The sequence below is a fragment of the Neoarius graeffei genome, chromosome 5, assembly GCF_027579695.1.
Source record: "Neoarius graeffei isolate fNeoGra1 chromosome 5, fNeoGra1.pri, whole genome shotgun sequence".
NCBI classification, from domain to species: domain Eukaryota; kingdom Metazoa; phylum Chordata; class Actinopteri; order Siluriformes; family Ariidae; genus Neoarius; species Neoarius graeffei.
This window is the reverse complement of record NC_083573.1, coordinates 23,268,084-23,285,146: the sequence shown is the minus strand read 5'-3', so window position 1 is coordinate 23,285,146 and position 17,063 is coordinate 23,268,084. Positions and strand designations below refer to the sequence as shown.

Here is a 17,063-nt window from a genome sequence, read left to right as displayed (position 1 = left end):
ACATGACTGTGTGTATTGATCTTTTTTGTTTGTCTCAGTTTTAATGCAGCATTATCCTAAGCATTCAATTTGATACACTTCCTTTAAATAAAACATCTGGGTTGAGATGTACATATATCCTTGTTTCCTCTTCTTTTTCATTTTTGCACAACACAATGGAGGCAGAAAACGCCCATTGTTAAAAGTAACGTTTTACTTTTACTCAAAGTACATTTTAAATGATCTACTTTTTACTTGAGTAGATTTTTTGTCTGGTAACTTTACTTGTACTTAAGTAAAATTTCATCAGAGTAACAGTACTTGTACTTGAGTATAATATTTTAGTACTCTTTCCACCTCTGCCTGTGTCCACGTGGGTTTCCTCCGGGTGCTCCGGTTTCCCCCACAGTTCAAAGACATGCAGGTTAGGTTAACTGGTGACTCTAAATTGACCGTAGGTATGAATGTGAGTGTGAATGGTTGTCTGTGTCTATGTGTCAGCCCTGTGATGACCTGGCGACTTGTCCAGGGTGTACCCCGCCTTTCGCCTGTAGTCAGCTAGGATAGGCTCCAGCTTGTCTGCGACCCTGAGGAACAGGATAAAGCGGCTAGAGATGAGTCCCCCCCCTCCCCAAATATCTTCTGTTCCACACTCCAGCCCAGTCGGTGGTGGTAATGCACCTTTAAGTTTGTTTGTCAATCGCCAAAAAAACCCGAAAGAAGAAGAAAATGCCAAAAAATAAAAAAAGCAACAAAATATGGAATAAATGTATTTGATGTTAAGAACATCTCTTTTTTTATTTTTCAATAATTATTATTATAGCATTTTTTACAATCTGCTACTGTCATTTTGCCGGTTTGTTTACACTCTAAGAGGCAATGATTTGGTCAGATGTTTTGTATAAAGTTGTTGTTTCTTGAATTTGCAAAAAATAAAAATGCTATTTCTGAAAATCCAGTGAATGTGGATAGAATAAAAATGGTTATTCCAGTCAGTCAATCTCGTTGTACATGGCTTATAGCCAACTTGATTTCATGGAATAACTGTAAAATAGTCTAACTGAGCAAAGGCTTTTGCTTGCAACTTTGACCAAACTGCCATTTCATAGCCCATGTTATCCATTCTTTAAGAAATTTCTCATAAGTGAAGAACTTTTAGGCCTTTCTGTTAATTGGCCAAAGAAACAATACTACCTTTGATATTCTCTCCTTGCTCCACTGGGCAACACCCTTGCTGACACTGACCACACATGTTACGGCTTTATTTAATGCCTGCTGGATCTCTTCCAAAGCCGGCATCAGGACAATGTTGGGGATGGAGAGACACACTCCTGCTCGGAAGATGGGCTGCTGTATGCCAATCTTCTGTCTGCTTGTTGAATCAGCCTCTGCTGCAATAGGAAACAAGGAATGGAGGTCAGTATTGTGGGAGTAATTAGGCACATTTCCAGTGAGGTTCTAGAATAACAGAAGTGACACAATTTGCACAACAGTTAAATAATTTTAAAAAACTGGCAAAAATACAGCACACAGCAAAAATACAGCATCAAAGTGGAAACTGAAGCTGTGGTATTTTTTTTAGTTCGCTACTCAGACGTGATGTTAAATTTAATGTGGCACTGTTTTATGCTTCCAGTCAGTTTCCAGTGGAATGCAACAAAAATCAGGCCAAATTAATCCAATTAAAAATTTACAATTGTCAGATGTTTAACTGATGTCTGTGAAGTTAGCTTTCTGTGTACTGTCAAATATCTGAGTCCACTACCATTAATGTTTATTTTATGTAATGAAAAATTAAGGTTCAAGGTTCAAAATCACTTTATTGTCCCCAATGGGGCAATTTGTTGTGCAGTAGATAGTATATAGCTCACACACAATCACACACACACACACATACACTAAAAACACTAAACAATCAATAAATAATAATCAATAATAATAAAAACAAAAAAATCCAAAAGTATGAGTGGGGGGGGTGCATGTGTTTATCTATGGTTCTTCGTGGAATTTAAGAATAAAGTGGCTATAGAGGTTTTTGACCCACGTGACCGTTGCCATGTCAACAAGTAGCCGGCGCCATTTTGACGGTCACAAATATGGCGACTACCGGTAGCGATACACTGTTGATCATGACGAAGTCTCATTGTCGAGTATTTTATCCGGCCTAGATGACGCGAGTAAGAAGCGATATCACCAGAAAATCAATGATGCTGGTGTACGTGATCCGTACACGTTACCAGGCTATCTTTTTCTGGGTTTGCAGCGCTGCAGCACGGGTGATCTTCCTGACCTGCAGTCAGGCGTGTGGGAAATACCAGGGAAAAAACATAAAAGAAAAAGGAGCGAGATGCAGAAAACACCTTCACTATCCAGCGACGTAGGGCATTTACAGGGCGAGCAGAGGGAGAGGTATTTGCAAAAATTGAGGTTAGCAGGCTTAGAGAACGACGTTTACCTGCTTCCACCAGGATTGTTCACTGACGTACGGAAGTACACGAAGCCCTCGTCTTTACCTGACTTCGGCCCACATGATCTGTATACTGTACCCATGTCGTTAAAAACCAGGCTGGGTAACATACCTACATCAGCGAGTCGTCCCTGGAGCTGGTGGTCGCCATCTTATTACAGCTAAGGTTTGTTCACATTTTCATTTACTTTCGGTCCTCAGGATAAACAAAATGTTATTAAATGTCATTGAAATAACTTCTTAGTCTGTTGAGACATGGCCCGTTATAAATTTGCTGTTACCAGGCAATGACCAAGAACTGTATTATTAGGGTCGGTGTCTGTGTTGTAGTAGTGCACTAGCAGCTAGCTGTTAGCACTAGCTAATGTCAACAACATCATAGCTGGTATGTTACTGTAGCAATGTTTACATTCAGTCATTTGGATGACTGTTAAAACCTTTCAGTCTCAAGTTTTTCCTTTACTGGATTTACTAGTTTACTGAGCTAGCGCGCTTGGGCAGGCTGGGAGCTCCCAGCCTGCCCGAGCTAGCGCGCTCGCTCCCAGCCTGCCCGAGCGCAGTTAGCTTTCTGTGTACTGTCAAATATCTGAGTCCACTACCATTAATGTTTATTTTATGTAATGAAAAATTAAGGTTCAAGGTTCAAAATCACTTTATTGTCCCCAATGGGGCAATTTGTTGTGCAGTAGATAGTATATAGCTCACACACAATCACACACACACACACACACACACACTAAAAACACTAAACAATCAATAAATAATAATCAATAATAATAAAAACAAAAAAATCCAAAAGTATGAGTGGGGGGGGGGGGGGGTGCATGTGTTTATCTATGGTTCTTCGTGGAATTTAAGAATAAAGTGGCTATAGAGGTTTTTGACCCACGTGACCGTTGCCATGTCAACAAGTAGCCGGCGCCATTTTGACGGTCACAAATATGGCAACTACCGGTAGCGATACACTGTTGATCATGACGAAGTCTCATTGTCGAGTATTTTATCCGGCCTAGATGACGCGAGTCAGAAGCGATATCACCAGAAAATCAATGATGCTGGTGTACGTGATCCGTACACGTTACCAGGCTATCTTTTTCTGGGTTTGCAGCGCTGCAGCGCGGGTGATCTTCCTGACCTGCAGTCAGGCATGTGGGAAATACCAGGGAAAAAACATAAAAGAAAAAGGAGCGAGATGCAGTAAACACCTTCACTATCCAGCGACGTAGGGCATTTACAGGGCGACCAGAGGGAGAGGTATTTGCAAAAATTGAGGTTAGCAGGCTTAGAGAACGACGTTTACCTGCTTCCACCAGGATTGTTCACTGACGTACGGAAGTACACAAAGCCCTCGTCTTTACCTGACTTCGGCCCACATGATCTGTATACTGTACCTATGTCGTTAAAAACCAGGCTGGGTAACAAGATGACTGAAAGGTTTTAACAGTCATCCAAATGACTGAACGTAAACATTGCTACAGTAACATACCAGCTATGATGTTGTAGACATTAGCTAATTGTAAACAACCTTTCAGTCTCAAGTTTTTCCTTTACTGTATTTACTAGTTAGTAAATACAGTAAAGGAAAAACTTGAGACTGAAAGGTTTTAACAGTCATCCAAATGACTGAACGTAAACATTGCTACAGTAACATACCAGCTACTGCTGTTGACATTAGCTAGCTTGACTTTCAAAATGGCGGACACCGGGGCGTCACGTCACCTGTGATGTCACGTCGAAAACCTCTATAGGTACAAAAGAGTGTTTATATCTGTTGGTTTTGAATTGTGGAAGTTTGAAGCGTCATCCAGATGGCAACATCTGGAATTCGGCCTGTAAGGGATGAGAATTATTTGACAAAATAGATTCAACCCTTTTTAGCATCTGCTTCTGATAAAGTTCCTCTAGGCCTTTCTGCTTAGAACCTATAATACGGCTACTCACATTAATTATCTTAGAAAGAGAATTTTTTTTGTTTTACAGTGATAGACCCATACCAACAGATCAGGGTCTTGTCCACATTAAACTTAGCTAGCTTTCTAAGGCAGTACAGGTGCTGCTGGCCTTTCTTACAAAGCACACTGATATTTGGCTCAAAACACAGCTTGTTGTCAATAATAGATCCTAAATATTTGTACTCTTTAACAACCTCTATTTCCTGACCAGTCTTTTCAGTGTTAGTGACATTTCATCTAAAGTCTATACACATGTCCTTAGTCTTTGAGACATTCAGTTCCAGGAAGGCTTACTGACACCACATTATAAAATGGTCGATGACTGGACCATGTGAAGTTTCCTCGTTATTTAGTAGGCTAACAATAACCGTATCATCAGTGAACTTCACAATGTGTTGGTCATCAAACACAGAGCGACAGTCATTGGTGTACAAAATGAAGAGGAGGGGGGAGAGAACACACCCCTGTGGAGAGCCAGTTGATATGAAGGCCAAGTCAGAAAGATGACCATTGACTCTCACTAATAGGCCAATGTTCACCCAAAAGTTATTGATGTTTGTGAAGCAATGAATCTTCTGCCTTTAGCACAGAACCACTTCATCTGAATGATGCTCTGTTTATCTCTTTATCTTAAAGGATATGGGACATGGATTTTTACCTGGGCATAATTATGTATAAAGGACATAAGAAATGCCATCTAAATCACTGCAGGGCATCAAAAATGTGAAAATCATCACATTATTCAAGTTTTTTTATACATCAGCGTAAAACAAGGATTCGTTAATGAGCTAGGTGGTCACGTGACCCGTGACGTAACAAAAACTTTCCAAGGAGCCAGCGCTTGGGAATCTAATGTAAACAGGTTACCGAAATGGACACCATCGACAGTGACATTCCCGATGTTTCACAGAGATGTGAAGTTAGACCCTATCAATTCGAACCGATAGCTGGAAATTCACATGAACATGGATCTTGTCTTTACTCTGACGGGTCAGATGATTCTGAGAGTGAGAGTTCATTCAGCCCTCATGAAACTGAAAGTGGTCGGCTCGATAACACTTCCTGGTAAGTTAAAAACAATTCTGCTCAAAGGCTAATGATCTGTTGAAAGAAGTATTATTTTGTATCATACATTGAAAGTTCATCATAGATCTAGCTAAAGTCCGTTGCAAGCTAGTTTTTTTTGCTGATATTTTTCGAGATTGATTGAGATACAATGCTTCCAGAGTCCGAGATGAAAACATTCAAAATGGCGAAACGAGTCAGAATTATGATAATCAATAATTGATACACCCAAAATTATAATACTAATCCTTACCTCGGCTTTCAGTCGCTTAGGGCAGAGGTCTTCAACAGGGGGGTTGCGAAATCGCACCGGATCACTCATATCAACAAAAATATTCCTGCCCTGTCCCCTGGCCTCTGTGCAGGGATGCAAACAGCGCGCCTTTCGGCGGATGCCGCCTTTTTCACAGCTGAATCGCGCAGATCCGATTTAAAAAAAATAAAAAATAGCAATATTAATTCATGAAACATGAAGTATAAGGATGAGAAAAAAACAGTTTAAATCGGGAAGCTGTGCACATTTGTGCAGCCTGGCGCAAATGTGCGCAGCTTCCCGATTTAAACTGTTTTTTTTTCTCATCCTTATACTTCCTGTTTCATGAATTAATATCGCTCAGTACCTGAGTATTAATGTTGAAAGAATCCTCAGTGAAATGGTCCGAACACAGTTTGTGGGAAACAGTAGGTGCAAAGTTTTTTCAACAGGTGTTCTGTAAAGTTATCCTACCTCTTGGATTTGTCCTACCAAGCCTACTGCGCATGCGCGAAGCCTACTGCGCATGCGCAGGTGAGCCCACACTTCAGTTACAGCTTCAGGTCCTTGGGGAATGCAAAAAAACTTACTCCAGGGCATTTCCCATTGGAATTATTGCAGCCATAAGCAGCACAATACACCATGATGTCCAATGTACTTTAAAGACTATAAAAACAATTTTCTTGTCATCCACTTCTCCATTCATCTACCCGCTTGTGCTGTGCCCGAAAGTTTTTGTGACGTATGATCACGTGACAGCGGCTCTTCCGGTTGCAAAAAATGCATATCGGAAGTCGAGCAGAAATGCCATATAATCATCACGAATATAACGATTTTGCTGAATTTAATAGATGATTTTGTATTTGTTGATGCAATTAATTCATATTTTTAATGGAAAGAAACTGATATAGCGTGCTTTTATGTTTCATGTCCCATATCCTTTAAGGTAACGCCAGCTTAAATCTAATCACAACTCAAACACCTTAACAACAAATTAAAAAATGTTATCAAGTGAGATGTCACACAATATTCCATCAAAGTCCATTTAACCAATATTAGTAGTACTGTTGTTGTCAAGACCACCTAAACTGAGACTAAGTCATGTCTCCATTCAAGTCAAGTTTACATCCAATCACTGTAACGATGTTAACAAATAAATCAGACAATGCACAGGCAATTTAGTGAAATCACTGCAGTTGTGGTCTTGACCAGTCTTGAAATAAAATCCCTAAGTCCTCTATGCCTGAGACCGAGACAAGGATGAGTTTAAAAAAAAAATGCAGTCAATTCCAAGACAAGACCAAGATTTTTTAAAAAGAGACTGGTCTCAAAACCAAGACCAATCTCAAGTACTACAACACTAATTAATAGTATTGGTTTTCGAACTCAGTGATTTCAATGATACAGTTTTCTTATGTTAATCAAAATGGAAATATCTGGAAAGGAAACGAAAGTGCTAACCCCGAAAGTGCATGAGGGAGGAAGCTTGGATGCGTTTGCACAGTGTCTCCAGAGTGTTGCGTGTCAGTTTAAGCAGCACATTGAAGTTGCGGTGGCTGAAGTGTGACAGAAGCTCCTGGGCCTCTTCCTCCATGACCTCCATCATGGGTCGCTTCCTCTTCTTTCTCATCAGAGATGAGGAAGGTCCTGTGCTTAGGGCAGCTGTGTTATGGGAAAATGCTTGCATATCAGATTTACCATCCTCTTCTGCTGGGGAGAAAGGGAATATGAGAGCTCACATTTAAATCAACAAATACCTGAAATACTTAAAATGAGTTTTTGCCCAATTTAGGATACTGGAGTGCAAAACTCTGAGTCCACTCCTGATAATTGTTTTCATTCTCCCACTTTAGTCAGCTTTATGCATTCAGCTTTTGTCACCTGTCCCTTTAGTCCCCATCATATTCTCAAAATTGTATGTCCTATTTTGTCCACCACAATTAATACTCAAATCAGTTTTTTTCCAACCTACTATAACACCTGCCACATTTTGTCCACCAGTCTATACAGTATTTCATTTTTTCTGCAATACTCTGTACACTACACATCCTGTTTTGTTCACCATAGTCTGCACCCATCTATTCTGTTTCATTGATCATAGTTTGTCCTTGCCTGTATACACTATCCCATTTTGTCCATCATACTCTATATACCATTGCATCCATTTTTTTCACCATACTATCTACTCTGTCCTTTTTTATATATTATAATCAGTGCACTGCCTGTCCCATACCATACTCTGTCCACCAATTCTGTACACTGTCTATCCCACTTTGTCCAGCATACTCTGTCCACTGTCTGTCACATTTTGCCCATCATACTCTGTACAGTCAATACCATTTACCATACTCTGCACACTGTCCTGTCTCACTCTGGACACTCTCAATCCCATTTTGTCCACCATACTCTGTACAGTCTGTCTCATTTTGTGCACCATACTCTGTCCACTGTCTGTGCCATTTTGTGCACAATACTCTGTTCACTATAGTCTGTACATTGTCTGTCCCATTTTGTCAACCATAGTCTGTCCACTGTCTATCACATGTTGTCTCACATATTCTGAAAAATGTCTATCCCATTTTGTCCACCATACTTTTTACACCATCTGTTCCATTTTGCTCACACACACTGCTCACTGTCTGCCCCATAATATCCTCCATACTCTGTGCACCACCACATATTCGACTTTGTCCACCACACTCTATCCACCAGACTCTGCACACTGTGTGTTCTATTTTGTCCACCACACAAAGTCTATCCCATTTTTGTCCACCATATTCTGTACAACATCAACTAAGAAAAGTCAAAAGGCTGTCCACTGAATACTCTGTACACTGTAAGGTCTGTTTTGCCTCGCATGCTGTGTGTCAAAGTTCATTTATTCCCCATCATATTCTATAAGGTGTTTGTCCAATTCCTTCTATGCACAACGGACTGTACACCACCTGTGCCTTTTTGTCCACCACACAATGTACATCATCTGTTCCATTTTGTTTTGGATTTAAAACTTCTCTCACTGCATTTTGACTTTCAGTCTGAATGCAATAGTAACATTTCTCATATTCATTTCCTCTTTTTTTTACATCATACAAAGTTCATTTCAATGAATCTCAGTGATTCACTCTCTCACCATCACTGTCTGCAGATCCCTCTTTGCCCTCAGGTCTGTTCTTGTCTACGCCCTTCTGCTCCTCCTCTTCACTTTTCTGCTCAAATTCCAGCAGCATGTTTATCAGCTCATTGGCTGACTCCTCTACCACAGAACTCTTTCTGTGCAGTAGCTGGACTCCTTTAATGCAAAGCTCCTGTGCCAATACAAAAACACAACCACATACCCACCTTTATCAGTTAAAACCTACAACACTATGAACAAAATATGTAGAACATGCTGAATCATAATTCTAATATTTATTTGATTTTAAAAAAATATTTCACCCATGCAACATTCAAACATTCAACATGCAACATTCAAAAGTATGAGTGAAAGGAATTGCAATGGTGTTTGAGAAATAATTGGCAAAGAACTGAATGAGCTTTTAATAAATGAGGAACTATCTTGGTAGGGCAGTCCTGATTTTAATACATATAAATTTGTGTAATTGTCACAGACGCACCTTGGTGGTTTGTACAAATTCCTCACATGTGACAGGCTCATCGTCAGGCAGTGCACACAGCGTGATTTCGCTCATCTCCTGCAGTACGGCATCAATCCTGAACTGCACTAGATCGTTTGCCCGATCGAGGAGCAGCTCCAAGTCTCCTGGACATAGTCAGAGAAAACATATATCAGACATGTAGAGGACAATGATCAGACAGAACTGTATCAGACACATATGGTAGCAGATATTTAACAAATTTCTGAACAATATATATAGGGCATATGTAGGGCACACAGCAGATGTACATGATAAACAATGGGCACACATTGGTGATGAACTGTCCTGTAGATAGGCGTTTGATATGTAGGGGACATGTAGTGGAAATATGGAAAATATATATATTTGAGACTTATATAACACCTGTAATAGGGGTGACCCCAAATGTGAAGTGCACGGAGGGAAGCTCCATCCTTAAGAAAATATGGTAATATATTGACTTGATTTTTGATGGCTTTTGCAACTATATGACGTCCGTATGTACAAACGATGTATTTGTACCACCACAGGGTACCCGATTGTAAGCGCAAAGCAACGTATCTCACAAACACTTGACCACCACACAACGAAATTTGTATCTTTATTGAAATAAGATAGATGGGTTTTTATCCAGTGCTTATTTTTAATTTTCTTTAAAAAAATAAATAATTGTGGACAATTATTTACGAACACATTTTACACTCATTCATCGGGAACTCCACTTTTCAGCAGTGCCTGTAGGTCAAGGTCAAGGTTTTTTATTTGCCATTTGTGCATAAACCAACAGTTCAGACACATTGAAATGTTTGTGCAGGGCTCTCTCAGTCAACAGATTAGAAAATACAAACACTATGATGAAAATATAGAAACACTATACAATATGTTGGGGCGGGAGGAGGAAAAAAAGGGTTACATGCTCAATTTTAAATACAAGTATTAAACAGAAGGAGAGGGCAAATGTTAAATAACATTAATAAAATAAAAGGCTAGTCCTGAGTGCTGTTCCTGGATTATTAAAAGAGGGAAAATTATATGGAAATATTGCACATTTTGGGAGGGGAATGAAAGTTATGTGGGGATATTGCACAGTTAAAATATTGCACATTTATCAAAGGGTATAATCCTGGGTGGAGTGAGTCTCTGGCGATTCCCTCTGCTCTTTTCCGACAGCACTGCACATACATAGTCCATGGAAGAAACTTTTGTCCCTATGATCCTCTCCGCATAATCCTGTTTCACAAATAATAGTATATCACATATTGCATATGACAAGTGAAGTGAGGTAGTAATGGTTATTGTTACGCTTGTTCAATAATTTTGTTTTGCCATCAGTCTGACTGTGGCAGGGAAGAAGCTGTTGAAGAACCGTGCTCTATGAGTGATGATGCTGTCCGATCTGCTGTGTCTCAGGTTGTATGTGCAGTGTTTGTGTCTGAGCAGAGAGTGAGCTGGGTGGAGTGAGTCTCTGACGATTCCCTCTGCTCTTTTCCGACAGCACTGCACATACATAGTCCATGGAAGAAAGTTTTGTTCCTATGATCCTCTCCGCAGTCTTTATGACTCTTTGCAGAGCCTGTGTGGTGTTACCATACCAGACGGTGATGCCTGCGGTGAGGATGCTCTCTATCAGTCCTCTGTAGAGAGGGTGAGAGGGCGATGGTTCAGACCAGCTTTCCTGAGCAGCCTAATGAAATAAAGCCTTTGCTGGGCTTTTTTCACTGTGGCTGTGGTGTTAAGAGTCCAGCTCAGGTCAGATATAACCTGCTGTCCCAGGAATCTGTAGCTGTCGGCCCTCTCCACCTCAGTCCCTTTGATGATGAGAGGCTGTAGAGGGGGAGGATTCTTCCTAAAGTCCAGTATTATTTCTTTGGTCTTGTCTGTGTTGAGGATAAGGTTGTTCTCCTTTCCGTAGACAAGAATGTTGTTTACCAGGGTCCTGTACCCTGACTCATCTCCCCCCTTGATGAGCCCCAGGATAGTGGTGTCATCAGCATATTTGATGATGAAGGTGTTGTCCTGGGTGGAGACACAGTCATGGGTGTACAGGGTGAAGAGTTTGGGGCTAAGGCAGCAGCCCTGTGGAGATCCTGTGCTGACTGTGAGCTCAGCAGACACCTGTCCTCCCATTCTCACCACCTGTGGTCTTTCTGTCAGGAAGTCCAGAATCCAGTTGCAGGTGGGAGTTGGGACGCCAAGGTCTGTAAGCTTCTCGATCAGCTTGCCTGGGCGGATGGTATTGAAGGCAGAACTGTAGTCCAGGAAGAGCATCCTGGCATATGTTCTGCTGCTTTCCAGGTGTTGCAGAGTGTGGTGCGTCGTCCACTGACTGATTGGGGCAGTAGGCAAACTGAAGGGGGTCGACAGTGTCCGGGACCATGTGGTTGATGTGTGTGAGGACTAGTCTTTCTAGGCACTTCATGGCGACTGATGTGAGTGCTATTGTCCTGAAGTCATTTAGGGTGGATATGTCTGGTCTTTTGGGGACTGGTATGATTGTGGAAGATTTGAAAATATGGGGGACTACAGCCTGGGATAATGACAAGTTGAAGATGTCAGCATACACACCAGCTAGTTGTTCCCCACAGGCCTTCAGAACTTTGGGAGGGACTCCGTCAGGTCCCACAGCCTTGTGGGGGTTCACCTTCTTCAGAGCCTTCAGGACCTGTGTGTGTGTGTGTCACCTGAAAGACAGTGTCCGTAGGGTCACAGGGGGCTTTTGAGGGCGTCTCCGTATTCAGCCTGTCGAACCTGTCGTAGAAGGTGTTAAGGCTGTCTGGCAGGGTGGCATCTCAGGGGTCTGTGGTTGCTGTGGTTCTCCTATAGTTTGTGACAGACTGCCACATACTGCATGTGTTGTGGTTGAGGTAGTAGCTTTCAAGTTTTTGGGAGCGAGCCCTTTTTGCTGCTCTGATGGATGTCTGCAGCTCGTACTGGGCTCTCTTATACTCCGCTTGATCTGACTTGAAGGTCTCCCGCTGCTTCCTGATTTTCTGTTTTATGTCCCCATTAAACCAGGGTTTTTGGTTGGGGAACATACGCACAGTCCTGGGAGGTGCACATAAGTGCACCGGCTGATGTAGTTGCTCACAGTCTCTGTGTATTCATAGAGGTCATTAGTGGCCTCTTTGAAAGTGCTCCAGTCTGTGGCCTCTAAGCAGCTCTGCAGGCTAGCCTGTGCACCTTCAGTCCAGGTGTTAGCGGTTCTGACTGTGACTGGTTTTGTCTTGAGCCTTTTGTTATAAACTGGTTTGAGCCAGATTGCTAGGTGGTCAGACTTTCCAAAATGGGTTTTGGTTCAGCTGAGAAGGTGTTTCTGATGTTGCTGTAGCAGTGATCCAGTGTTTTATTTCCCCTGGTGGGGAAAGTTACAAACTGATGCAGTTTAGGCATGTTTTTCAGGAGATTGCAATGGTTAAAATCTCCCAGAATAATGACAGCAGCGTCAGGATACATGTTTTCATGCTCATTGATCATGTCATGTAGCTCCTTCAGTGCAGCCTCCTCCTTGGCAGAGGGGGGATATACACGACACTCACAATGATGCATTGAAGTTCTCTGGGCAGATAAAATGGTCTTAGCTTCAAAGTCAGATATTCCACATTTTCATAAGATTTTGAGATGATGATCTTACAGTCGGTACACCAGGATTGTTTGACGAGGGTGGCTGTTCCTCCTCCGCGAGTCTTGCTGCTTTCCACAGCACATCAGTCCTCTCTGAAGACAGATGGCTATAGCCATCTGGTGTTATTGCCTCATTGGGTGCCCCAGCCAGGTTTCCCAGAAACACAATATGGAGCAATCCTGAATGTCCTTCTGCATGGAAATCCGAGCGTGGAGTTTGTCCATTTTATTTTCCAGAGACTGAACATTTGCAAACAATATAACCAGGAGGGTTAGCCTTCCATTGCTAACCAAGCGCTGGAGCCTTGGATCATTTTCCTCAATAAACAAATTACCAAGTATAATATTTTTGTCTCATTTGTTTAACTGGGTTCTCTTTATCTACTTTTAGGACTTGTGTGAAAATCTGATGATGTTTTAGGCCATATTTATGCAGAAATATAGAAAATTCTAAAGGGTTCACAAACTTTCAAGCACCATTGTATACACAGCCCTCCACGGACTACCATCTTGCTGTGGTGGAGGGCCTTGTGTGTCTTGATGATCCAGAGAGCTATGCTATCACTCCTGGTTGGGCCACCCAAGCCAGACAAAGCCAGACAGGTCAGACAGGTCAAAGGGAATTGGACTAAGAGTAGTCCAATCTTACCCCAGTCAATGACAGTGGGCCAGGATACCTCATGGCTGGGCATTAAGGTGGCAGCCCCACCACCTGGCTAGTCTGTGTCAGGTTAACACCCCGGCCAGAAGAACCCTTCCCTGTTACTACAAATACTAGAGATAACCTGACTGACCTTCAACGGAATCAACCCTTGGCTCTCAACTACGGACTATGACTCATGGATCCACATCACATCTTGGAACATCCTCAGCCTTCTCCATACTGGTGTAGCCCCCCCTTTCTATCTCGTGAGGTCTCCATCTACAACATCATCTTTGCCCATCTCGGCAAGGTTCGCTGGACTGATAGTGATGAGTTTTAGCTGGCAACCATGTGGACCTCTGAAGTGGACCACTCAGCGGGAGAGGACATGGCAGAGTAGCACTGTCCCTACCCAGGACTGCATGCCGCTCCCTGATTAGCTGGGAGGCTGTGAATGACCGCCTGCTCACTGCTCACTTTCTCCACCACTACGGAAAGATCACCACCATTACTGATGCTCCAACCAATGTTGCAGACGACCAGGAGAAGGACACCTTCTACAATCTACTTCACTCCATCTTTGAGTGTGTTCCTCCACATGACATCTCCATTCTCCTCACTGACACCAATGCTTAATTGATTAGATTGTTTAATCAATCAATCTAACAGGGCACACCACAAAACATCTGTCAGTCACGTTCCAATATTTTTGATCACTTAAAAAACAAGTGGGTTCAAACAAAGTTACAAATTGATAAGACATCTAGATGCAAATATCAAGAAAACTGAAATTCTAATCCATCATTTCATATTCATCTTTTGATCTCAAACCCAAATGTCTTCAGTGTAAATCAAAAACAAAAGAATTGACCTTGCTGTTACAATACTTTCAGAGGGAGCTGTATATCGGAAACCCATGTGTGAGTATTTCAGAAACTGCTAATATCAGGGGATTTTCATGCACAACAGTCTCTACAGTTTAAACAGAAAACAAAAGACATCCAGTGAATGGCAGGTCTGCAGGAAGAAACATCTTGTTGATGAGAGGTCAGAGGAGAATGGCTAGCCTGATTTGTCTCCAGTCTGCAGTAAAACAAATAACCACTCCTTACAACTGTAGTGAGCAAAAATGTGCATCTCAAACCTCAGAACACATCAAACTTTGAGGTGGATGGTCTACAACAACAGAAGAGCACATTAGGTTCCATTCCTATTAGCCAAGAACAGGCATCTGAGGCACAGACTCACCAAAAATGGACAGTTGAAAACAGGTGATGTTCAGGTGTCCCTAAGTGGCTGGTAACAGTATATTAACATAAAGGGAATATGTAGGGGACATATACAGTGGTGCTTGAAAGTTTGTGAACCCTTTAGAATTTTCTATATTTCTGCATAAATATGACCTAAAACATCATCAGGTTTTCACACAAGTCCTAAAAGTAGATAAAGAGAACCCAGTTAAACAAATGAGACAAAAATATTATACGTGGTCATTTATTTATTGAGGAAAATGATCCAATATTACATATCTGTGAGTGGCAAAAGTATGTGAACCTTTGCTTTCAGTATCTGGTGTGACCCCCTTGTGCAGGAATAACTGCAACTAAACATTTCCGGTAACTGTTGATCAGTCCTGCACACTGGCTTGGAGGAATTTTAGCCCATTCCTCCATACAGAACAGCTTCAATTCTGGGATGTTGGTGGGTTTTCTCACATGAACTGCTCGCTTCAGGTCCTTCCACAACATTTTGATTGGATTAAGGTCAGGACTTTGACTTGGCCATTCCAAAACATTAACTTTATTCTTCTTTAACCATTCCTTGGTAGAATGACTTGTGTGCTAAGGGTCATTGTCTTGCTGCATGACCCACCTTCTCTTGAGATTCAGTTCATGGACAGATGTCCTGACATTTTCCTTTAGAATTTGCTGGTATAATTCAGAATTCATTGTTCCATCAATGAAGGCAAGCCGTCTTAGCCCAGATGCAGCAAAACAGGCCCAAACCATGATACTACCACCACCATGTTTCACAGATGGGATAAGGTTCTTATGCTGGACTGCAGTGTTTTCCTTTCTCCAAACATAATGCTTCTCATTTAAACCAAAAAGTTCTATTTTGGTCTCATCTGCCCACAAAATATTTTTCCAATAGCCTTCTGGCTTGTCCACGTGATCTTTAGCAAACTGCAGACAAGCAGCAATGTTCTTTTTGGAGAGCAGTGGCTTTCTCCTTGCAACCCTGCCATGCACACCATTGTTGTTCAGTGTCCTCCTGATGGTGGACTCATGAACATTAACATTAGCCAATGTGAGAGAGGCCTTCAGTTGCTTAGAAATTATCCTGGGGTCCTTTGTGACCTCGTCGAGTATTACATGCCTTGCTCTTGGAGTGATCTTTGTTGGTCGCCCACTCCTGGGGAGAGTAACAATGGTCTTGAATTTCCTCCATTTGTACACAGTCTGTCTGACTGTGGATTGGTGGAGTCCAAACTCTTTAGAGATGGTTTTGTAACCTTTTCCAGCCTGATGAGCATCAACAATGCTTTTTCTGAGGTCCTCAGAAATCTCCTTTGTTTGTGCCATGATACACTTCCACAAACGTGTTGTGAAGAACAGACTTTGATAGATCCCTGTTCTTTAAATAAAACAGGGTGCCCTCTCACACCTGATTGTCGTCCCATTGATTGAAAACACCTAACTCTAATTTCATCGTCAAATTAACTGCTAATCCTTGAGGTTCACATTACTTTTACATTCACAGATATGTAATATTGGATCATTTTCCTCAATAAATAAATGACCAAGTATAATATTCTTGTCTCATTTGTTTAACTGGGTTCTCTTTATCTACTTTTAGGACTTGTGAAAATCTGATGATATTTTAGGTCATATTTATGCAGAAATATAGAAAATTCTAAAGGGTTCACAAACTTTCAAGCACCACTGTATCAGACACATGGGGAATATGTCAGGGACATAGCTGTATATTGGACTATGTCGGGACAACGTAGAGGACATAAAGAACATACTGAGCAGACAGTATGTGGAACAGATAGAAGAGACTATATGCATTAGGACATGTATGGAATATGTGGGAGAAATATATTGGGCATGCAATACATGTAGAAGAAATATGTTGGACATGCAGGTGATATGTTAAATAAAACAATGTCTGAATACAGCCATCACACCACAGCAGTATGAAACACAGATTTAGTAGTAAGACATGTCTCACAAAACTCATCTCACAATTACCTAGTGCAGTGGTGATACTGTCAAGGTATTTGTTGATGTTCAGTGAGGCCCAGTTGAGTGAGGTCAGGCCTGGCTGGATGGCCTCATCCACTTTGGCCACATGCGGTGTGAGCAGCTGCTCGAAAGCAGGCTGGATCTTTGCCCTCACTCTGGAGTTCTCAGATAGTACCATCTAAGAATGCAAATAGACA

General features: G+C 41.7%; 1 protein-coding gene across 1 annotated transcript in view; it reads right to left on the bottom strand.

The window, feature by feature from the left end:
* Nucleotides 1-17,063, bottom strand: part of LOC132886222 (dynein axonemal heavy chain 5-like) — a 768,703-nt gene that overhangs the window by 721,542 nt on the left and 30,098 nt on the right. Inside the window, exons 17-21 of the mRNA XM_060920790.1 lie at nt 16,873-17,044; nt 9,331-9,476; nt 8,847-9,021; nt 7,178-7,423; nt 1,174-1,370 (exon numbers count right to left, since the gene is read on the bottom strand). Of these exons, the coding sequence (XP_060776773.1) occupies nt 1,174-1,370; nt 7,178-7,423; nt 8,847-9,021; nt 9,331-9,476; nt 16,873-17,044 (936 nt within the window). The remainder of the gene's footprint in view (nt 1-1,173; nt 1,371-7,177; nt 7,424-8,846; nt 9,022-9,330; nt 9,477-16,872; nt 17,045-17,063) is intronic.